This window comes from Lithobates pipiens, unplaced genomic scaffold (genome assembly GCF_037356315.1).
Source record: "Lithobates pipiens isolate NorthernLeopardFrog02 unplaced genomic scaffold, aLitPip1_a1.2 Scaffold_1, whole genome shotgun sequence".
NCBI classification, from domain to species: domain Eukaryota; kingdom Metazoa; phylum Chordata; class Amphibia; order Anura; family Ranidae; genus Lithobates; species Lithobates pipiens.
The window spans coordinates 224,347,079-224,370,886 of record NW_027507685.1 but is presented as its reverse complement, the minus strand read 5'-3'; the positions used below and the strand labels follow the sequence as shown (position 1 = coordinate 224,370,886).

General features: G+C 45.7%; 1 protein-coding gene across 3 annotated transcripts in view; it reads left to right on the top strand.

Annotated features, from left to right (window-relative positions):
* Positions 1 to 23,109, top strand: part of CYP21A2 (cytochrome P450 family 21 subfamily A member 2) — a 31,809-nt gene extending 8,700 nt beyond the window's left edge. For 2 of the 3 annotated variants that reach the window (XM_077483661.1, XM_077483653.1), the window contains 6 exons: positions 2,796 to 2,906; positions 4,771 to 4,857; positions 4,946 to 5,155; positions 10,045 to 10,214; positions 11,928 to 12,031; positions 14,260 to 23,109. In XM_077483661.1, coding sequence (XP_077339787.1) covers positions 2,796 to 2,906; positions 4,771 to 4,857; positions 4,946 to 5,155; positions 10,045 to 10,214; positions 11,928 to 12,031; positions 14,260 to 14,531 — 954 coding nt within the window. In that variant the 3' untranslated portion in view covers positions 14,532 to 23,109. Of the gene's footprint in view, positions 1 to 2,795; positions 2,907 to 4,770; positions 4,858 to 4,945; positions 5,185 to 10,044; positions 10,215 to 11,927; positions 12,032 to 14,259 lie in introns of all 3 variants that reach the window. The other variant, XM_077483670.1, reaches the window with a different exon arrangement.
* The last annotated feature ends 699 nt before the right edge of the window (positions 23,110 to 23,808 follow it).

The window sequence follows — 23,808 nt, the reverse complement described above, 5'->3', positions numbered from 1 at the left end:
GGTCAGAGCACTAACAGGCTGACCCCCCCACCCCTTCAACCTCTGCAGCAATGCTGGCAGCACTCATACGTCTATTTCCTAAAGACAACCTCTGGATATGATGCCGAGCACGTGCACTCAGCTACTTTGGTCAACCATAGAGAGGCCTGTTCTGGGTGGAACATGTCCTAAACCGCTTTATGGTCTTGGCCTCTGTGCTGCAGCTCAGTTTCAGGGTCTTGGCAATCTTCTTATAGCCTAGGCCAGTGATGGCAAACCTTGGCACCCCAGATGTTTTGGAACTACATTTCCCATGATGCTCATGCACTCTGCAATATAGTTGAGCATCATGGGAAATGTAGTTCCAAAACATCTGGAGTGCCAAGGTTCGCCATCACTGGCCTAGGCCATCTTTATGTAGAACAACAATTAATTTTTTCAGATCCTCAGAGAGTTCTTTGCCATGAGGTGCCATGTTGAACTTCCAGGGACCAGTATGAGAGAGTGAGAGCGATAACACCAAATTTAACACACCTGCTCCCCATTCACACTTGAGAACTTGTAACACTAATTAGTCTCATGACACCGGGGAGGGAAAATGGCTAACTGGGTCCAATTTGGACATTTTCACTTAGGGGTGTACTCACTTTTGTTGCCAGCGGTTTAGACATTAATGGCTGTGTGTTATTTTGAGGGGACAACAAATTTACACTGTTATACAAGCTGTACACTCACTACTTTACATTGTAGCAAAGTGTCATTTCTTCAGTGTTATCACATGAAAAGATATAATAAAATATTTACAAAAATGTGAGGGGTGTACTCACTTTTGTGAGATATTGTATATATTATGAATTTTGTCCATGTTGTACATTGCTCCTTCTTCCTACATTCCGCTTCCTCCTCCGCAGCCATCAAACAACACAGCTAGCAAGGAGACTGCTGCATTTAAAGCGGAGGTCCACCCTAAAGTGGACCTTCCGCTCATCGGAACCCTCCCCCCCTCCGGTGCCACAATCGGCACCTTTCGGGGGGGAGGGGGGTGCAGTTACCTGGATAATCCAGGTAACTGCACCCACTTCCGGGATAGCTCTCTGCGGAAAGGGGCGTAACTTACGCCCCTTCTTGCAAGTGCCCGCCCCTTTCCGCAAGTGCCCGCCCCTTCCCGCAAGTGCCCCGCTGCCTGCTGGGAAACACACAGATCCCAGAGGCAGCGGGGAGCGTCCTTATTGCGCAGCGCGATTCGCGCATGCGCAGTAGGGAACCGGGAAATGAAGCCGAAAGGCTCCATTTCCTGATTCCCATACCCAAGATGGCGGCGGCAGGACCCGACAGGCGACCTAGAGATCGGCTTCGGGTGCCGACATCGCGGGCGCGCTGGACAGGTAAGTGTCACTATTTTAAAAGTCAGCAGCTGCAGTATTTGTAGCTGCTGGCTTTTAAAAAAAAAAAAAAACGCGGAGTCCCGGTGGACTCCCACTTTAAAGCTGGTGTTTGTTTACGGCTTACGGCCCAACATTTCCTCTTGCCAGGTGCTTGTCTTGGCAAAGAGTTTGGACCTGGAGTTAAAGTGGAAGTAAACTCCCCTATCGTTTTCAGCCAAGGAAGCTGCCATCTTTGCCTCTGTTTAATCTTTAACTGCTATGGTGCTGCACATGTGACTCGTTATGACACCAGCCATTGGATGGTTTGATAGTTTGGCTGAGAGCACAGCCAATGTGCAGTTAGCATTCCCAGCATGCCTTTTTTTTTTTTTTTTAAACTGTTTAAATCAATGGGTTTACTTCCACTTTAATGCAGTGATCTCCTTGCTAGCTGCATTGTCGGATGGCCGCAAGGGGAGGTGGGGCATCCTGTCTGACAACTTTATGTACTTTGTCACCTGGAGGACAGAACACTGTACTAAAAAGAAACAAGACTTATTTTTTCAAGATAGTTGAGCCTCTCTCAGCTGCAGATTAATGTATTCTGTGACCATTCTGCCACTGGAGACATTAAAGAGGAAGTAAACCCTGATGAGTTTACTTCCTCTTTCATTCCCTGCAAAGGTAAAGCATAATGGACTACTATGCATCGCATAGTAGCCCATTATGTGTCACTTACCTGACACAGGAGCGAGCGATGTCACCGCTGTCCCCTGTACTCCGGCGCATCCATCTTCTCGGTGGGTCTCGCTGCTCCGCCGTTGTCATTCGCCGTTGACGGGTTCCGCGCTCGGTGCGCCTGCACGCCGCTGTCTACGGCGCATGCACCGTAGACAGCGGTGCCTGTCTTTCTGCAAATATCTCCTAAGCCGTGTAGGTTTAGGAGATATTTCTTGGACCTACAGGTAAGCCTTAATCTAGGCTTACTTGTAGGTCAAAGTGTGTTGTAAGGGTTTACAACCACTTTAAAGGAGACCTTCAAACTATATAAATTGTATATAGGCAACAATGAAGGAGATTTTAAAATTCCTAAATCTAAGAATGTATCCGATTATTTTTCGCAGAGATCCAAAACTTCAAACTCTTGTGTGTTACAGCCTCGTGGACCCCATAATATTCAGATTTGGTCACTGAAAGGGTTGTCATTTTCCTAGCAGGACTATAACTTGTTGAAGTTTGCTTAATCATTGTACATCCTAAAATATAGTTGAATATAGTTAAAATAAAGTCTGAACATTACCAATAAGTTTGTATTAAAAAAAAAAGAGAGAGAATTGGGATGTGTTGTGATGGTACCTTCTTGGTACCATCACAACAAGTGCGATGGTACAGCAAGTATGTATAATAATTTTCTTGTTTTTTTATCTCTTGTTCCTAACTCTTCTCTTTCAGTATGAGCTCTCAGACCCCACATTTCAGGAAATCCATGAATGTATAACTAATATTGTGAAATTATTTGATTCTCCAGCTGTCAACGCATTGGACTTTATCCCAATTCTCAGGGTGAGAGATTTACACAGCTGTATACATTAGACATAAATAATAGGTCTCTCTCCTGCAGAGAAACATTGAGAGAACAGAGCTTTGCAGGGACATCAATAGAAATCATAGGACACCATACAACCTACCTGACAGGTCACCCAGTACCCCCCTATTGATGGCCCTGCTCACTACCCCACACTGTGTACCCCCTGCATCCTCCACTACCCCACACTTTACCCCTCAAATCATTCCTTACATTTTAGTCTACACCCCCTGTGCTCTGCATTAACCAACACTCTGCACCACCTGCATCTCCCACTACGCTATCTGTACCCTCAATATACCTCATTACACCTCACTGTACCCCCATACCTTACACTTTGCACTCTTTGCACCCCCATCATCCCACACTCTGCATCCCTTATTACTCCACACTCTGCATCCCTCTGTCCCCCATTACTCAATATTATGTACCCCCTGCATCCCCTAGAACTCTAGAACCCTGCACCCCCCCATTGACCTGCCCTCTGTACCCCCTGCATCCTTCATTACACCTCACTCTGCACCCCTGTATACCCAAGTATCCAACATTCTACACCCCCTGCATCTCCCATTACTCTACACTATTGCATCCCTCATTACCCTGCACTCTGTATCCCATTACACCTCATTCTGCATCCACTGAATCCCGCATTACTGCACCCCTTTCCTCCCACATTACTCCACACTCTGCACCCCTTCCTCCCCCATAACCTCACACTCTGCACCCCTGCCCTCCCTAAAACCCCACATTCTGTATCCCAGGCATCCCTCATTACTTCAGTGTGTACCCCTTATATCCCTCATTACACCTCACTCTTAACCCCTTGCCTCCCCCAACACCACACATTCTGCACTCTCTGCTTCCCCCCATTACATATTACTGTTCAGCACTGTATCCTCCAATGCACTGCACACCATGCTGCCTCCTCAGCTCATATTTGAGCTCTTCTCATCTCCAGGATTTGGAGTAAGGCCGCGTACACACGCGGGGACTGTTCGCCCAACTTTGTCCGTCAAACAGTTTCGGCAAACAGTCCGCTCAAAATTAGCATGGACGGACATGGCCACACACGACGTACGAACAGTTTGCTGAAACCGTGCACGATGACGTGAACGGCACGTACGACAGGACTAGAAAACGACGTCCTATACACTGCAATGCAAACCTCGGCGTGTAAATCCTTTCTGAGCATGCGCGGAACTTAGTTTGACGAACAAGCCTACACACGAGGGGACTGTTCGCTGAAACAAAGTTTCAGCGGACAGTTTATCGGAATTTCCGAAAAACCTTGTTCAGCGGACTGTTCGCTGAAACTGTCCACTGAAAGCCCACACACGAGCGGACTGTCCGCCGAAACACTGTTCAGCGAACAGTCCCCGCGTGTGTACGCGGCCTAAAGGTTCACCTGCAAGGGATTTGTCTGTTTGACCAGAGTGCCCCTTCTGTAGCGGTTGTTATGGTGGACACCCTCTGCTTGTCTCACAGGTGATCCTCCAAAGTTTTCAGGCTACAAGTTCCGCACAGCCATGCCCCCACTCCCCTGGGCACAAGGTATTCTGGAAGTTGTAATTAGGGATGGGGATTAAAGGGGGGGGGGGGAAGAGTATGGAAGATGGTGAGCTGCTGAGCAGATGGGGTCTGGGCCCAGTACAGAGTAGCTGCCTGTACCCCCCCCCCATTACTGGTCCAAGAGCTATGAGTCTGCCCCCCCCCCAACCCTGCAGGGTGACACAGGAAATAGTTGTGGATCTATTTCTGTTCCTACAGGGTGACATAGGAAGGAACTTTGTGATGAGTGTGTAATGTATCCTCATTTCATTCATATCTTGCCTCCTCTATCAGAAACTCCCAAATGGATCCTTAAAGCGGCTCTTAAAGGCTGTAGAGAAGAGAGACCGCTTGGTGAGAAGTCAGATGGAGAAGCATAAGGTTTGTGAGAACAATGGGTAATGTTCAAAGACTTCCTCTTCATGTAAAAAAAAACTCCAACAATATAATCCATTTGTCTCCCCATCAGTGTGATCCCCCTGCCGAAGAGTCTCAGGAGGACATCTTGGATGAAATGATCCGCTTTCTAAAAGAGAAGCGCAAGGCGGACGGTAGTGATGCCTCCCAGCTGACAGAAGAACACCTTCACATGGCTGCAGTAGATCTTCTCATTGGAGGGACCGAAACCACAGCTTCCACCTTAACCTGGACTGTGGCCTACCTTCTCCATTACTCAGAGGTTGTGACCCCAGACAAAATGCAGTCCATGTACGATAAGTAGAGTTGTCTATTTAGTAGACTTGGCCCTTCTCTGTAAAATCACTCTCGGGTTCCCCCATTTTTCCATGTTCCCCCAAAAAATGTAAACATTCACCTGCAGAGTTTAATTCCTTTATGGGTTTGCTGATGTTTCACGCATTCCTCTTTCTTTAACCACTTTCAGACCGGACCATTTTGCTGGTAAATGACCAGAGGTCTTTTTACAATTTGGCACTGCGCTGCTTTAACTGGTAATTGCGCGGTCATGCAATGTTGTACCCAAACGAAATTTGCGTCCTTTTCTTCCCACAAATAGAGCTTTCTTTTAAAGGTATTTGACTGACTCTGCGATTTTTATTTTTTGCGATATAAACGTAAAAAGACCGCAAATTTTGAAAAAAAATGATATTTTCTACTTTTTGTTATTAGAAAAATCTAATAAACTCAATTTTAGTCACACATTTAGGCCAAAATGCATTCAGCCACATGTCTTTGGTAAAAAAAAAAGTCAATAACTGTATATTTATTGGTTTGCGCAAAAGTTGTCACATCTACAAACTAAGGTACGTTTTCTGGAATTTACGCAGCTTTTAGTTTACGACTGCCTATCTCATTTCTTGAGGTGCTAAAATGGCAGGGCAGTACAAAACCCCCCCAAATGACCCCATTTTGGAAAGTAGACCCCCTAAGGAAATTGATAAGAGGCATGTTGAGCCCATTAAATATTTTATTTTTTTGCCTCAAGCGATTGAATAATGACAAAAAAAAATTTTTTATTTTTTTTTTACACAAAGTTGTCACTAAATGATATATTGCTCACACATGCTATGGGCATATGTGAAATGACACCCCAAAATAAATTCTTCTGCTTCTCCTGAGTACGGGGATACCACATGTGTGGGATTTTTTGGGAGCCTAGCCGCGTACGGGGCCCCGAAACCCAAGAACCGCCTTCAGGTTTTCTAAGGGCGTAAATATTTGACTTCACTCCTCACTACCTATTACAGTTTTGAAGGCCATAAAATGCCAAGATGGCACAAAACCCCCACAAATGACCCCATTTTAGAAAGTAGACACCCCAAGCTATTTGCTGAGAGGCATGTTGAGTCCATGGAATATTTTATATTTTGCCACAAGTTGCGGGAAAATTACAAACTTTTTTTTATTTTATTTTTTTTCACAAAGTTGTCACTAAATGATATATTGCTCACGCATGCCATGGGCATATGTGAAATGACACCCCAAAATAAATTCTGCTGCTTCTCCTGAGTACGGGGATACCACATATGTGGGACTTTTTGGGAGCCTAGCCGCATACGGGGCCCCGAAAACCAAGCACCGCCTTCAGGCTTTCTAAGGGCGTTACAGTTTTGAAGGCCATAAAATGCCAAGATGGCACAACCCCCCCCCCCCCAATGACCCCATTTTGGAAAGTAGACACCCCTAAATTTAGGGGTACACTAGTGAGACTAGGTAATAAATGGCGGGTGCCCTGAAACTATAAAAAAATAACTAACCAACCAGCGTCACCTGTAACAGTTATATGGTGATCACTGGTGAAAGGGTTAACTAGGGGGCAATCAGGGGGCTTTATGCGGTAGTATATGGGGGTCCCTGGCGCTATAAAAAGCTGCGGCGAACCTAAATACCTACCTGCCTAACTAGCGTCACCTGTGACACTAATACAGCGATCAGAAAAACGATCGCTTATTAGGCTGGGTTCACACTGGAGCGATGCGGGAGCGCCACGAATCCGCGGCGGGTTCCCGCATCGCATGCCTCCCGGCGGCAGTTCACACTGCCCTATGCGAACTGCTGGGAGTGTCAATGAAATGTTAATGACACCCCCAGATCAGTTCGCATATCGCAGTGCGATCTGCAAACTCGGATCGCATGGTGTGAACACCCATGCGATCCGATTCTGCTGCGGACCAAAAAAAGGGTCCCGTGCGAGTTTGCGGCGGGTGCGATACGAATTCAGCCATACTATCTGTATGGCTGAACTCGAATCGCACAGAGATCGGATGTGATTTGCACTGCAGTGCGGTGCGAATCACATCCGTTCTCATAAACCGCTGCAATGTGAACCCAGCCTTAGTGACACTGGCGACGGGGGGTGATCACGGGGTTAAACCTTTATTGGGGGGGTTAGGGGGTACCTTAGAACTAAAGGGGGCTAACCCTAACTGCCCTAACAGTTATTACAGTCACAAATGACACCCGCCGGGTGATCAGGGGGTTAAACCTTTATTAGGTAATAAATGGCGGGTGCCCTGAAACTATAAAAAAATAACTAACCAACCAGCATCACCTGTAACAGTTATATGGTGATCACTGGTGAAAGGGTTAACTAGGGGGCAATCAGGGGGCTTTATGCGGTAGTATATGGGGGTCCCTGGCGCTATAAAAAGTTGCGGCGAACCTAAATACCTACCTGCCTAACTAGCGTCACCTGTGACACTAATACAGCGATCAGAAAAATGATCGCTTATTAGGCTGGGTTCACACTGGAGCGATGCGGGAACGCCACGAATCCGCGGCGGGTTCCCGCATCGCATGCCTCCCGGCGGCAGTTCACACTGCCCTATGCGAACTGCTGGGAGTGTCAGTGAAATGTTAATGACACCCCCAGATCAGTTCGCATATCGCAGTACGATCTGCAAACTCGGATCGCATGGTGTGAACACCCATGCGATCCGATTCTGCTGCGGACCAAAAAAAGGGTCCCGTGCGAATTTGCGGCGGGTGCGGCGCGAATTCAGCCATACTATCTGTATGGCTGAACTCGAATCGCACAGAGATCGGATGTGATTTGCACTGCAGTGCGGTGCGAATCACATTCGTTCTCATAAACCGCTGCAATGTGAACCCAGCCTTAGTGACACTGGCGACGGGGGGTGATCACGGGGTTAAACCTTTATTGGGGGGGTTAGGGGGGTACCCTAGAACTAAAGGGGGCTAACCCTAACTGCCCTAACAGTTATTACAGTCACAAATGACACCAATGCAAAAAAAAAAATGCAATTGGTGTCACTGTGACTGGGGGGGCAGGGGTAATTGGGGGGGTGATCGGGGGGTGAAGGGGGGGTGTGAGTGTGCCTGGCATGTTCTACTGTGTAGTGTCGTGTTGGTGCAACTCACCGATCCTCTCTCCTCGGTGCCGGAACGAAAAATACCGACACGGAGGAGAGATTACATCACTTCCTCTCCTGTGTTTACATTACAGGAGAGGAAGTGATGTCACGGAGCATTTCTATTCGTCGGGAGCGATCGCGAGGGGGTGGCCATGAATGAATGGCCGCCCCCTCATCCCGGATCGCTCCCGAACGAATACCGACCGCCGCAGGCACCGGGGGGGGGCCCGATCGGGCCCCCCACCCGCGGGAAGGCAGGGACGTATATATACGCCCATATGCCTGCCCGTGCCATTCTGTCGACGTATATCGTCGTGCGGCGGTCGGCAAGTGGTTAACCACCTGCCCTCTGGAAGATTTACCCCCCTTCAGGGCCGTAGATAAGGGGGTATCACCAGTCCTCCTTTATGGGGCCCAGGCCAGCAGGGTAAATCGGATGTGCGGAGGGAGGGGCAGTTAATGGAACCAATTCCCTGTATGGCTCTCTATGCAGCAGCTGAAAGATGGCTTCTCTCCCTCCCACTAGCTTTCAGCTGCTGCAGGGAGAGCCATATAAAGGTTTGGTTCCATTAATTGCCACACCGATCACCCTCCCTGTGCACCATACGTTTCCCCCTGATGCTCAAGCCCCTCCGTGTGCCCCCCCACCCCTGCAGTGCTGACATCTATCCTCTCCTTCCTGCTGGCAGCTGCAATCACAAAAAAAGGGGATCCTTTAAGATTGGAAGTGCGTTAGGTTAATATGTCCTATTTTCCAGCCCCTTCCTTTCCTGAATTAACGCAATGGTGGATCAGTACCAATTGCAACTTGCTGTGTTTATTCATAACTGAAACATTGGCTGTATGGAGCCCTGTGTTGGGTTGGCTGAGCTTCCACTTCCATAACTCAGTATCTTCCTCAAGCATCACCCCCGCTTCCCTGCTGGGTTCCTGGCTTGGAACTCAGATACTCCTCATGAATCACCTCTGCTGTCCCGCTGGGTCCCTGGCTTGCCACTTGCTTAAGTTTTCCTACTTCTTCGCCATACATGGTTGGTGAGAAGACTGCTCTGGTCTCCAGCTTTGTCACAGGGCTCTCCGGTAACAATGTGGATGGTCCCTTAGTGGAAGGGAGCCTCACCTCTACCTCCGACCACAACTGGTTCCCCTGTCCGGCTGAACCGTTACTCTTGGTTGGACTCCAGTCCTGCACTCCCAACTCTACGCTGCTTCTCCTGCTTCTGGATAGGCCTTCAGACAGCCTAGCAGTCAGATGTCCCCAGGATAGGCCTCAGGCTTCCAGCCTAGCAGCCCAGGGCAGCATAACACATGTCCACCCAGGCAGCCATCCAGGTGGCACAGAACCCCCATCACCTGACTCCACCCAAATAAATGGGCTCTCCCAGCAGGCCAAAGGGCTAAAGAGACCTTTGGCTGGGCCCCCCATTCATTCATAACCTGACCTAGCTAAGCCCTTGTCTATCTAATGTCACCAGCATAACGCCACCTAGAGACAGAAGAAAGAAGGTGCAGCAAGTCCAGAACTAGAGAAATCACTGGATCTACTAACAATTAACCGGGGTAACTACTGCCTAGCAAACTAAATTTACTAGCCTAAACACCAGGATGCTGCAGGTAAAAAACCTTCTGTGCTGCAGAAGCTCCCCCCCGCCATAGTATAACTCATCCCTGCATTTCATCCAGTAGTGATGCCATTGGTTAAACGTTACACTCAATTAACTTTCTTTACTTTTAGGCTCAGGAGAAAATTCACAAAGAAATCATTGAAGCAGTGGGGCCGGATCAATACCCTGCATACTCGGAGCGTAACAGGTTACCGTATCTCAGTGCCACCATCTCAGAGATGCTTAGAATGCGTCCAGCGGTTCCCCTTGCAGTTCCACATTCGGCCACCAGGGACACTAGGTGAGAAATTAGGGTAATGTCCTTATAGTTTGGCTAGTTTCCAGCCATAATGGGCTGATTTGCTTTCTTTGTTACAAAATCAAATCAAGATATCTGCCTGAAAATGTAACTCTAGGAAAAAAACTTTTAGGTTTGGATAGAGCGAAGGGTTAGACCCTTTTCTGTCACACATTTGTGCTTGCTGTGATTTTTGACTGTAATTTCTCTAAAAGAATAATCCCCATGATCGTTAACTCCATCTAGTGGCATTAAATTTGGTATATATTTTTTTTTTTTTTCATTGATATTTTTACAAAAACTGTACAGCATTTTGGCCACTAGATGGAGCTGGCAATCATAGGAATTAATCCAGCAATTTGTGTTAACAAGCAATTGAACAGGTGTACCCAATAAAGTGGCCAGTGAGTGTATATCAACTACATGAACAACGTGAATAATTTTTTTGATTGCATGAGCAACTGATAACTTTCATATGCATTTGTTAAATGCAAAATATTTCTTAAAGACAAAACATTAGACTTTTTTGCTTTAGATAGAATAAGGGAGGGTTATAACCTGTCTGTCAGTTTTGTTTTTTTGCAATCTCTGTCCCATAGCCAAAACAGGAAGTGAGAGGAAATCCCTGGGGTGACACCAGAACTAGTGTCCCCTTTGGAAGATTTCCCCTCTATTATTATTCTGGTGTCAACCCAATTTTGTTCCCAGGACACCAACACAAATAGAGAGGGGGGAATCTCCCCAACGCGGTCACAAACGGCAGTAAAAACCCGACTGTTTGTTTTAATCACTCTCCACTTTATCCTATGGCTGTATTAGGCTCTATTTCTTCATTGGATAAATATTTTTCTGTATATTGGACTTGGACTTTACATTCCATCTTTGGAATCCATATGGCCATTGATACCCCCATATATTAGAAGTCTTCTCTTTCAGGGTTGTGTTTTCCTAAGACGTCAGTTTTTCAGGATTCTTGATCATATTACTGAAAGGTAATTCTTATAAAATTTTATTTTTGGTTTACATGTGCATCAGAAGCTTATTTTTTTTATTTTTTGCGGATCCAATGATTATTATCACATAATGGGACACCTTGCTTACAGTATACGTTTTTATGGCTTGTATTGTGTATATTGCTCTGACTTGTACTGTAACCCAATCAATTCAGATTCCCTTTAAGCCCCCGTACACACGGTCGGAGATTCCGACAACCAAATCCGTCGGATTTTGTCCGTCGGATCTTGTCCGAAACTGTTGCATACACACGGTCGGACAAAGTTGTTGAAAAATCCGATCTTTCAGAACGTGATGACGTAATTTAGTTATGACGGGACTACATTCACGCTAGTAGCCAATAGCTTTGATGTAGGAATTTGATCTGAGCATGCGTGGCACTTTGTCCGATCGGAATTCTCTACACATGATCGGAGTATGTCCTATCGGACCAGTTTGTCGGAAAATATTTCCAGCAAGTTGGAAAATTTGGTCCGTCGGATATTCCGACAGAAACAGTCCGATGCAGACCACACACAGTCGGATTATCCGACGACACGGTCCGATAGGACACATTCTGTCGGATTCTCCGACCGTGTGTACAAGGGCTAATACATTTAATGTTCATGTCAACCATATCTGAAGCTAAGAGCTGACTCTACCTATAATTAAAATATATTTTTTTGGTGGATTGACCCTTTAACACTATCTCATTCTATTCAGTATCGCAGGTTATACTATTCCCAAAGGGACCACCGTTATTCCAAATGTCTTTGCTGCTCATCATGATCAAACCATCTGGGAGAATCCTGATCAGTTTTGTCCCGGTATGTATTCTCATACGCATTTATAGTAAGAATAATCTGTGGACCTGCACCCATTTCAGTTACCTTCTCTCTCCTGCCTCCTCCCTCTTACCCTACTGCAATTGTTTTCAAGCCCATTTTCTTTTGTTAATGTCTCCACTTTCTTGATTTTTATCCCTATCTAGATAAAGATGATGTATTCAACTACCTGGGGCCACTTATCACACATCCACAGCAAGACAAACAGCTGACGTGCTTTACAACATCATTGTTGCTTTGATGTTGTGAAACGCGTCAACTGTTTGTCCTGCTTCTGTTGTCACATGAACATTGACTATTCATTACAATAAATGCTTTTATCGGAATGCGGCTGTCCAGAATCCATTTCTTCAAACACTCCCGGCTCTCAGAGGACTGCTACACAATCCTCATGCAGTGTGGACTATCAAATGCAAAATCTTCAGCTGGAATACTGTCGGTGTGGCCATCCTCAGATAAGGGAATCTAGTGGACAAAGTAGAAAATGCTCATAGGAGGGAGCAAACTTATTGAAACAAAGTCCAGTGCTGTATTATGTGACCTACCCTGATGTACTGTTATATAGACCAGCTGACAGGTTTCAGGGGATCCACCTCCTTCCCCCAGAGATCAGGAGAAAGGAGGGGTGTCCCCCAAAATGTGTCAGATATATAGCGGTACTTCAGGTCACATAATACATGCCTCCTAACTTTTTTGAGATGGGAATGAGACACCCCTATTAGCAAAATTATGTAGGCATAGGATACACCCCCTGCCACACCCCCTTAAAGGAGAATTGTACACCAAAAACTAGTTAAACCCACGAGTGCTTGTTTTTTTTTTTATTGTTTTTTATTACTACTATTCATTTTTTATACTGGCTTATACTTTGAAATTTACAAATGCAACAATTTAGAAATTGGATGAAAGGTTTAGCACTGGGAACCACTTTTTGAAACCCTTCTTTTTGAAAGATAAATGCGTTTTTTTTTTTTTTTTTTTATATATATATATAACTATATAAAAAAAGCTATATATATTTTTTTATATAACTTTTCAGACCAATATGAGGGACAAATGAAGAGGAAAGCGGTTCCAAATCAGGGACCGTAGGGAGCTAGGCATTATACCAGCACTGGACCTTTTTTTCATGCCCCTGCACCCTTCTGTGTGCTTTTTTTTTTCTACCGCTATGACACACCTTCTGATCAATTTAGACTCGGCTTAGATCAGACTCAGTCAAACTGAGTTCACCAGCTAGGGCAGAAAATTATTGATCGTTTTGCATTAATCTGCAGCACTGAGATGATTAGGTCATAAATCTGATCATATTTTAATTGATCAGAATGCCTGCTGTAAACAGAGATAACCAAAGGTAACTTATGATTGTATCTTCTGACTGTTGATTGAATTCCAAGAAGGGTCTGGTGACAGGGTCTCTTTAAGAAGAGTGACAACACTTTTCGGGGACATGCAGTTCTGCCAGGGCAGGACTTAGGGTGGTGGGGGCCCATGGGCTTGAGTCACTTTCGGGCCCTACCTTCAATACATTACAATATTTATCGGCGTATAACACGCACACCAAGTTTAGGAGAGAAGTTTAAGGTAAAAAACTTACATTTAAAATGCCCATCAATGCAGCCTTATCGGTGTCCATCTGCAGCCTTGCCCAGTGTCATTTGCAGCCTTGTCAGTGTAGCCTTGTCATTTGCAGCCTTGCCCCAGTGTCATTTGCAGCCTTGTCAGTGTAGCCTTGTCATTTGCAGCCTTGCCCCAGTGTCATTTGCAGCCTTGCCCCAGTGTCATTTGCAGCCTTGCCCCAGTGTCATTTGCAGCCTTGCCCCAGTGTCATTTGCAGCCTTGTCATTGCAGTCTTGAAGTTTAAAAATGGCACCGCAGAGGTACAGAGTCCTGTGTATCTCAGCGGCTCTCGGGTCCTCTCAGTCCAGAGCGGAGCCGAGTGTACTCGCCTCGGCTTACAGTCACACCCAGTCCCTGTGTTATGTTCATAATAGGGCAGGACTGGGCGTGACTGTGAGCGGAGCCGAGTACACTCGGCTATGGATCTCGGCGGGGCCCCCTATTGGGAGGGGCCCATGGGCTTGAGCCCAGTCAAGCCCAAAGGTAAGTCCAGCCCTGAGTTCTGCTAACTCAGTGCCACTGCCCCTCCTTCTATCCTTACACTTCTGATACTATTCTGATATTTTCTTACCTTTTTTTTTTTTTTGCAGAGCGATTCCTGTCCCAAGCAGAAGGCAACCTCACCTCGCGCTCTCTCCTTCCGTTCAGTATGGGGGCCCGGCTTTGTATTGGAGAGGCTTTGGCCCGTATGGAGATATTTTATTTTCTCTCTCACCTCTTGAGGGATTTCTCCTTCTCCTTACCCTCCCAGAATAATCTGCCTGACCTCCAAGGGGTCTTCGGGATGAATCTGAAGTGCCACCCTTTCTTAGTGAAAGTCCTGCCTCGAGAGAACCTCATCCTACCATCAGAGACCTTCTGACTTGATATGGATAAAGCCTGACTTTTAGAAGAGTATCTGTCTCCAAACTACCAGCTGCCATTTTACAAACTAAGCCAGTATCCCCCCCACTCCCTGGATTGGCTTCCTTTTCCTCACCACTTGCTTTGCCTACAAAATAGCATCTTCAAGTGTAGTTTCATCATGTTGGAGAATTTTATTTTTATTTTTTTTCCTATTGCACAATCATTTTACTTTTTAAGCCTAATATTTGTGTATAAAGAATGTTTTAATAAATATCTAGCAGGACAATGACCTCACCTTACTAACCATCTTTGGCAGACGTGGGGGTGCATCTGATTTTCATAACGCTGCTGTCAAACAATTAAACTGATTGAATACCACACCCTTGTCAGGCCAATGATGGTTTTCAAGCCAAGCTTCTTGGTCTCTGAGCCAGGCTTTCTCAACTCCAGTCCTCAAGGCACACCGACAGGTCATGTTTTCAGGATTTTGCACAGGTGATTTGATCAGTTTTCACTGCCTTAGTAATTATCACAGCCATTTCATCTGAGGAAAATCCTGAAAACATGACCTGTTGGTGCGCCTTGAGGACTGGAGTTGAGAAACACTGCCCTGAGCTAAGGAGGCTCTCTGTATATTGCTGAAGAATCCACTAGGGGGCGACCTGATGCAGCACTTCTTTGTCTGATGTCCTCTAGTGCAGTGGTCATCAACCCTGTCCTCAGGGCCCACTATTACCTTGGGGAGATGCAGACTAGAATACTGCAATCACTGAGCAGCAAATTATATCACCTGTGCTGTATTTCAGTTATCTTGCAAACCGTGGGCCCTGAGGACAGGGTTGATGACCACTGCTCTAGTGTATAATCCAGAGGATAAAAGGTAAAGCGCCAGGTACACAAATTCAATTTCATTGTATTCACTGGTAATGTGACTCTGAGCTTGCTAGGAAATCCCCTAGCAGGACCACCTTCCCTCCCTGCATATAATAACCACATGACCAACGAAACCACAAAAGCTCCTGCTTCACTCCCTGGTTATCTCTAGCCTTGACTACTGCAACTCTCTCCTCATTGGCTTACCTTTAAATAAACTATCCCCCCTTCAGTCCATCATGAATGCTGCTGCAAGACTCATCCACCTTACAAACCGCTCAGTGTCTGCTACCCCTCTCTGCCAATCCCTCCATTGGCTGCCACTCGCCCAACGAATTAAATTCAAAATGCTAACAATAAGTTACAAAGCCATCCACAACTCTGCCCCCAACTACATCACTAGCCTAATCTCAAAATGCCAACCTAATCGCCCTCTTTGTTCCTCCCAAGACCTCCTGCTATCTAGCTCCCTCATCACCTCCTCCCATATCCGCCTCCAGGACTTCTCCCGAGCCTCTCCCATCCTCTGGAATTCCCTACCCCAATCTATCAGACTGTCTCCAAATTTATCCACTTTTAGGCGATCTCTGAAAAATTTCCTCTTCAGAGAAGCCTCCATCTAACAAGTGCACTATTTTTTCTATTAGCTCATCCCCCACAGCTATTACCCTTTTGTATAACTTGACCCTCCCTCCTAGATTGAAAGCTCTAACGAGCAGGGCCCTCTGATTTCCCCCTGTATTGAATTGTACTGTCTGCCCTAATGTAAAGCGCTGCACAAACTGCCGGCGCTATATAAATCCTGTATAATAATAATAGCCTTTTGGTTGCCTACAGTGAGAGCAATAATTCTAGGGCCAATACACGATGAACGCTAAACTGATGACCTGTAGGGAATTTTAAGATATTGCCTATGGAAGCTTTAGGGTGCTTAAGTTTGTCGCCGTTTTAAGGCATTACATGTTGGTTATCTATTGACTCGGTGCAACCACATCTTTGCTATCTGACCAAAAAATCTGGTAATCTATTGCTTTTGCTTGCTGTAAAGTTAACTTTAGTGCATTTTTTTTTATTTTTACTGAAATTTTGCGCTTGCACTAACATTGTTCGAACAGAAATACTGCAACTGCCGCCATTTCATTCTCCAGCGTCTCTGCTCTATACAATGTTTTCAGGGGGTTTAAGTATTCTTCAAGACTAAAATTGTTTGCAAAACCAGCTCTGACCACAAAAGGTTAATGGCTATATTCTTTCAGTGTTGGCTCAAATAATAAAGTGGATGTTCCGCGCCGCATTAAAGTGGCAATTATAACCAACAAAACTGCAATGTGTTATGTTGGAGACATATGGTCTAATGATAAAGACTAACAAAAACAAGGTTACTCTGAGGAATTAATGGTAGCTGTGAACTATTACATATTCCACGCAGCTGACACAGCCTCTGGTCTGTATTGGGATTATGAAGAATGATGTCAGCGGGAAGGTATGTATGTATGCAGACAACACGCACGCTATTACTCCATGTGTGATTTAGCGACATTGAAGTCATGGATAATGTTGTGTCAACTTTCACCTCATGCCAAACATGACCACACAGCCATAAGACATAAATTATTGTTTTATGGTGCTGAAACAGTAATTTCACATGACTTGGAGCCCACGGAGGTGTAAAATCAAATATCCGCTTATTCCATTGTAGTGATGGAGTAACCAACAACATCAACCCATACAGTGCATCTTTTATTTAAAGTGTATCCCTGGGAAAGCATTTATTGTAGAGAGAGTGGGGAAAAGTTAGAAACTCTGTCAAGTTTTTATCTCTGTCTGTGTCCCCATGGGAGAGATTCTCCCCTCTATTTGTACTTGAGATCTTTGTTACCATTCTTGTCCCCAGAACAAGAAGTAGTTCCACATTCTGCCACCAAGTGAAAGAAATGATGGTAATGTCCTGCCAGGTTGGTTGGATTCCAACCAATCTGGCTACCTCAAAAAAGTTTTTGACTGTTTCTTTTACAAAATCAAGTCAAAACATTTGCCTTAAAGTTACATAGGGGGTTATTTACTAAAGGAAAATCCACTTCGCACTGCAAGTGCACTTGGGAGTAAAGTCGCTGTAGATCCAAGTGGGACATTCAAGGAAAATAAAAAACAGCATTTTAGCTTGCACATGATTGAATAATAAAATCAGCAGAGCTTCTCCTCATTTCAGATCTACCCCTTAGATTTCAGTGCAAAGTGGATTTGCCTTTCGTAAATAACCCCCGTAGTCTGGTTGAAAAAAGACACAAGTCCATCCAGTTCAACCAATTAAAGTGTAGCTATAGGCAAAACTTTTTTTTTTTGTAGTTTCGGATATACCCTTTCTCAAATTTTTATTTTGCCTGTACCCCCATTTGAAAGAATAACCCCAAAACTAAAAGTTTAGGTTTTGGCTATGGATATACTTTAATGCTATATAAGCCACACTAACTCAAAAACTGTTGATCACCCACTCCTCCAAAATAAACTTCACTCCCCTGGCCTCCGAGATTCTGCTCTTTCCTGGTTCTCCTCCTATCTATTCCTTCCATGTTACCTATAACTCTGTCTACTCCAATCCACTTCCTTTTTCTGAATGGGTTCCCCAAGACTCTCTGTTTAGACGCCTTCTCTTCTCTACCTAGACCTCCTCCCTTGGTCACTTGATGACCTTCCATCCATTCCACTACCATCTCAATGCTGATGACGCTTTCTCTACTCCTCACCTCTTCGGTCTCCTCTTGCATTATTAACCAACATATCAGCTTAGATGTCACACCAATTCCTCAAACTCAGTCTTTCTAAAACCAGGCTCACAATATTTCCAATACTCGTACCCTACTCCAAGATTTTTTCCATCAAGATCAATGCCACAACTATCAGACCACCTCACACCCAGGGGCAGATCCGGGGGGGGGGGCAACAGGTCAATTGCTCCCTCCGAGAATACCGCCCGCTGATGACAGCACGGCCGGTTCCACGGGTGCAATCGCAGTCGGTTCCGCGGGTACCAGTGCGGCCGGTTCCGCGGGTGGCAGCGCAGCCGGTTCCGCGGGTTGCAGCGCGGCCGGTTCCGCGGGTACCCGCGCTGAGTGGACGGGTGAGGGGGGGCAGCTGGGTGGCTTAGGAGGGCTGCTGGCCAATCAGGAAGCCAGCAGGCAGGGGAGCAGGGAGATGACATCATCTCTCACTGCCCTGCATCCCTCCAGTTCCGCCCTCACTGTGCAGGAAGCTGTATGCAGAAGAGAGATTACATCATCTCTCCGCTGCCTATCTTCACTCTGGACTCAACAAAAGACCACCTTAGCAGAAAAGTGACACAGTAGGTGACAATACGCAATGTGTGGCAGGCTACGTGGCAAGTGGCAATCCACAATGTGTGGCAGACTACGTGGCAAATGGCAATCCGCAATGTGTGGCAGACTACGTGGCAAGTGGCAATCCGCAATGTGTGGCAGACTACGTGGCAAGTGGCAATCCGCAATGTGTGGCAGGCTACATGGCAAGTGGCAATCCGCAATGTGTGGCAGACTACGTGGCAAGTGGCAATCCGCAATGTGTGGAAGGCGACTGGGCAAGTGACAATCCGCAATGTGTGGCAGGCTACGTGGCAAGTGACAATCCGTAATGTGCGGCAGACTACGTGGTAAGTGGCAATCTGCAATGTGTGGCAGGTGACGTGGCAAGTGACAATCCGCAATGTGTGGCAGGCTACGTGGCAAGTGGCAATCCGCAATGTGTGGCAGGCAACGTGGCAAGTGACAATCCGCAATGTGTGGCAGGTGACGTGGCAAGTGACAATCCCCAATGTGTGGCAGGTGACGTGGCAAGTGGCAATCTGCAATGTGTGGCAGGCTACATGGCAAGTGGCAATCCGCAATGTGTGGCAGACTACGTGGCAAGTGGCAATCCGCAATGTGTGGAAGGCGACTGGGCAAGTGACAATCCGCAATGTGTGGCAGGCTACGTGGCAAGTGACAATCCGTAATGTGCGGCAGACTACGTGGTAAGTGGCAATCTGCAATGTGTGGCAGGTGACGTGGCAAGTGACAATCCGCAATGTGTGGCAGGCTACGTGGCAAGTGGCAATCCGCAATGTGTGGCAGGCAACGTGGCAAGTGACAATCCGCAATGTGTGGCAGGTGACGTGGCAAGTGACAATCCCCAATGTGTGGCAGGTGACGTGGCAAGTGGCAATCCGCAATGTGTGGCAGGCTACATGGCAAGTGGCAATCCGCAATGTGTGGCAGACTACGTGGCAAGTGGCAATCCGCAATGTGTGGAAGGCGACTGGGCAAGTGACAATCCGCAATGTGTGGCAGGCTACGTGGCAAGTGACAATCCGTAATGTGCGGCAGACTACGTGGTAAGTGGCAATCTGCAATGTGTGGCAGGTGACGTGGCAAGTGACAATCCGCAATGTGTGGCAGGCTACGTGGCAAGTGGCAATCCGCAATGTGTGGCAGGCAACGTGGCAAGTGACAATCCGCAATGTGTGGCAGGTGACGTGGCAAGTGACAATCCCCAATGTGTGGCAGGTGACGTGGCAAGTGGCAATCTGCAATGTGTGGCAGGCAACGTGGAAAGTGACAATCTGCAATGTGTGGCAGGTGACGTGGCAAGTGGCAATCCGCAATGTGTGGCAGGCTACGTGGCAATCCGCATCTGGTGGCAGGCGACGTGGCAAGTGACAATCCGCAATGTGTGGCAGGTGACGTGGCAAGTGACAATCCGCAATGTGTGACAGGCTACGTTGCAAGTGGCAATCCGCAATGTGTGGCAGGCAACGAGACAAGTGACAATCCCCAATGTGTGGCAGGTGACGTGGCAAGTAACAATCCGCATTTGGTGACAAGTGACGTGGCAAGTGACAATCCGCATTTGGTGGCAGGCGACATGGCAAATGACACCCTCAGGGCTCCCACTGATTCTGCATTATGGTGAGTTGAACCATTTAATTTTATATTACAATGTATTAATAGAAATAATGCGCTTCAATCATCCGGACACCATAACAACCATGGTGCCGTAATGATTGAAGCGCCAATACCAGCCATTTCCCATATAAATTGCCCCCCAAAAAACATATTTTATAGCAGTGCCCCTCCCGAGATTAGACTCTGGATCCGCCCCTGCTCACATCAGGGTACTAGATGTAATCCTAGACTCTGATCTGTCCTTTCAGGTGTTTATTAATCACTGTCAAAAGCTTGTAGATCTCACCTCTGTAACATCTCTAAAATTCGCCCTTTTAACCGATGAAACCACCAAGCTATTCATTCGCTCATTGAAACTCTCTACTCATTTGCCTACCTCTCCATAGGCTAGCCCCTCTATCGTGAATGCTACTGCTAATCTTGTCCACCTTACAAACCGCTCAGTGTCTACTACCCCTCCCTACCAATTCCTACACTGGCTTACGATTGCCCAACAAATGAAATTCAAAACCCTAACAATAACATACAAAGCCATTAATAACTCTGCCCCAAGCTATATCACCATCTTTTTATCCAAATATCAGCCAAACTGTCCTCTTCACTCTTCCCAAGACCTCCTACTCTCAAGCTCCCTTTTCTCCTCCTCTCATGCTCGTCTCCAGGACTTCTTCCGAGCCTCTCCTATCCTCTGGAACTCTGTACCTCAATCTGTCTGGCTATGTCCTACTCTGTCCACCTTTAGGCGATCCATGTAAACTCATCTCTTCAGGGAAGCCACACCTAACTAATGACCTTTTCATTCTTCTTCTTCTTCAGCTCATCCTTCACAGTTATTAAATTTTTTATCAGTTGTCCCATGACATTAGATTGTAAGCTCTTAAGAGCAGGGCTCTCCTAACCCTCTTGTATTTAATTGTCACTGTACTGTCTCTTTTTATATTGTAAACCACTGTGCAAACTGCATGAAAAATTGTGGCTGCTGCTTAGGCTCTGATGAGTTCTCCTCTAACCAACCGCTGGAAGTGCAGTGCAAGGATGGAGCTCATCATGGCTCCAAATATCAATGTGTGTACACAAGTCACCAAACACAACATTAGCAGAAGGAGCCCAAAGGGTGACTCATAACTATTGAACTTCCTTTTTATCGGCTCGCCGTACGTCACTACGTTCGTAATTGTTGGCCAACATTTGTGTGACCGTGTGTATGCAAGACAAGCCAACAACCTTCGAACAAAAAATCCACGGTTTTGTTGTTGGAAAGTCCGATCATGTGTATGAGGCATTCCAGCCTCAGACCGGGTTCCAACCAGGCCACGACCACCAATGTGTTTCGATTCGCCCTTGAAGCTTAGTCATTGGGATCATCACTAAGCTCTGGGGGTGGAGCGAAGTGCATTGGGGCATGGCATGGTTGGAGCCCAGGGTGAGGCTGGTACACTCTCACACACACTGTTTGCAGTGATGTGTGGCTTGCATGATTTTTTTCTTTCCACCACATTGGCAAACTGTTGGTGCTATATAAATCCTGTATTATAATAATACGAACAACAATAATAATATCCCCCTCACTCAAGGCGCACCAACAGGTCATGTTTTCAGGATTTCCTCTATTTTGCACAGGTGAATTGATCAGTTTTCACTGCCTTAGTAATTACCACAGCCATTTCTTCTGAAGGGAAATCCTGAAAACATGACCTGTTGGAGCGCCTTGAGGACTGGAGTTGAGAAACACTGCTCTAGCTTCCTATTGAGTCTTTGGGACAGGAAGTGAAGGGAATTTTCCTCAATGCTAACAGGCAGCATAAGAAAAAACCTGTCTACTCTGAAGGTTATACACATTTTCAATGTGGCGAGGATGTACATTCTGGTCCACTGGTGACAACAACAGGCTTCTTCTTTTGGAAGAATGGTACATGCAGTTGGATAGGAAGCTGAACCATTCAAATCTTTGCAGCGCAAAGTTCCAACGACTTTGAAAAAGGTTCCTGCATTTTTTTTTTTTTTTTGAGATTTCATTTCTTCTTCTGCTTCTAGTTTTGCATTCATTTCTGTTAAATTAAGTCACAAGCCGCAATGAAATCTAAGGTCCAAATCTCACTGATCTGTGGCTTTTGAATATAGCACAATTTCAAAGCCACACTGGTGTGAACCAGGGCTTACACACCTACAATCTGCAGATATGTATGGTCCTGGATGCAGCTGTGTCCTGCTCTTTTTGTACGCCAGTATGCATGTTGCTGAATTGGGTTTGAAGGCACAGCTGTGTTTATGACCACCTTGATTCCTATAGTGCTTTGTTTAGATGCATACAAAACGAATTAGGAGTGTATTAATCTTGCATAGTTGTTCAACCATTGAAACTACAAGTAAATTTGTTTTGTGAGTGAGGCCAAATCAAATCAGGCTTTATCCTGTGCAACTCCAATGTGTGTGAATAGGGGAAATACTGCATTATGGCCTCCAGATGGAATTGAGGAACGTATTTATTCTCTATGATAGTCAGTAGTACCATCTAGTGACCATAAAGCAGTATGGCCACTGGATGGCGCTGTGCACATCTAAGTGCAGTGCCTGTATGGATGAGCCCGTTCTCTGCTTCTTATCTACTGGATACCTGCCATCTTTGCCAGCTTACCCCCTTCAACTCTTTGTTGGTACTTTATGTTAACTTCATTTTATTGTCTATGCACTCTGATTGTTGCCTTGTTATTCTGTTGTAATGTATGGAAAACAAATTTATGGAATAAAAAGTAACCTGTGACTTTACCTTTTCCCTAAAATTGACACATTTTGGATATAGATACACTTAAAAGAATATGTCAGGGCAAAAAAAAAACTATGCAATACATATTTCCAATAAATGCACATTTGTATGGGTTGTAGTTCTTTAAAGACTCTGCAAATACAGAAAAATAGTTGCTGTCACTTCAGAAATGCATTCAGCCCCGGAGTCTTGCTGTGGGCTGACAACACACAGCTTTTTGGTGTCAGCCCTGCCCAGTTTGCTTGTGCTAAACTACTCAAACCCTCCTACTCTTTTCATCTCCTCAACAGACATTAAAGGGTGTACTTTTAAAAAACATTGGCATAGCTGTTCACTCAAAACTGCATATAAATTTTGCTTTGTGCAAATGGGGCAAAATGTAATGTTTCCAGGCTATATTCTCTGCAAATCGAATGTGTGAATGGGGAATGACATCATTATAGTTACTAGATGGTACAGGGGAGTATACTTACTTCCTCTGACTCTCATAGTAAATAAATATGCTCCTCAATGCCATCTAGTGGCCATAAAGTGGTATCTTCCCCATTCACCCATTTGAATTGCTGAGACTATTGCTTGGAAAGAATAGATTTTGCCCTATTGGCACGTAATGATTTTACAAGCAATTTTTATGGACAAACAGCCATGTATTTTTATCAATACAACCCCTATTATTTTTGCAATCTGTAATAATTTTGGGA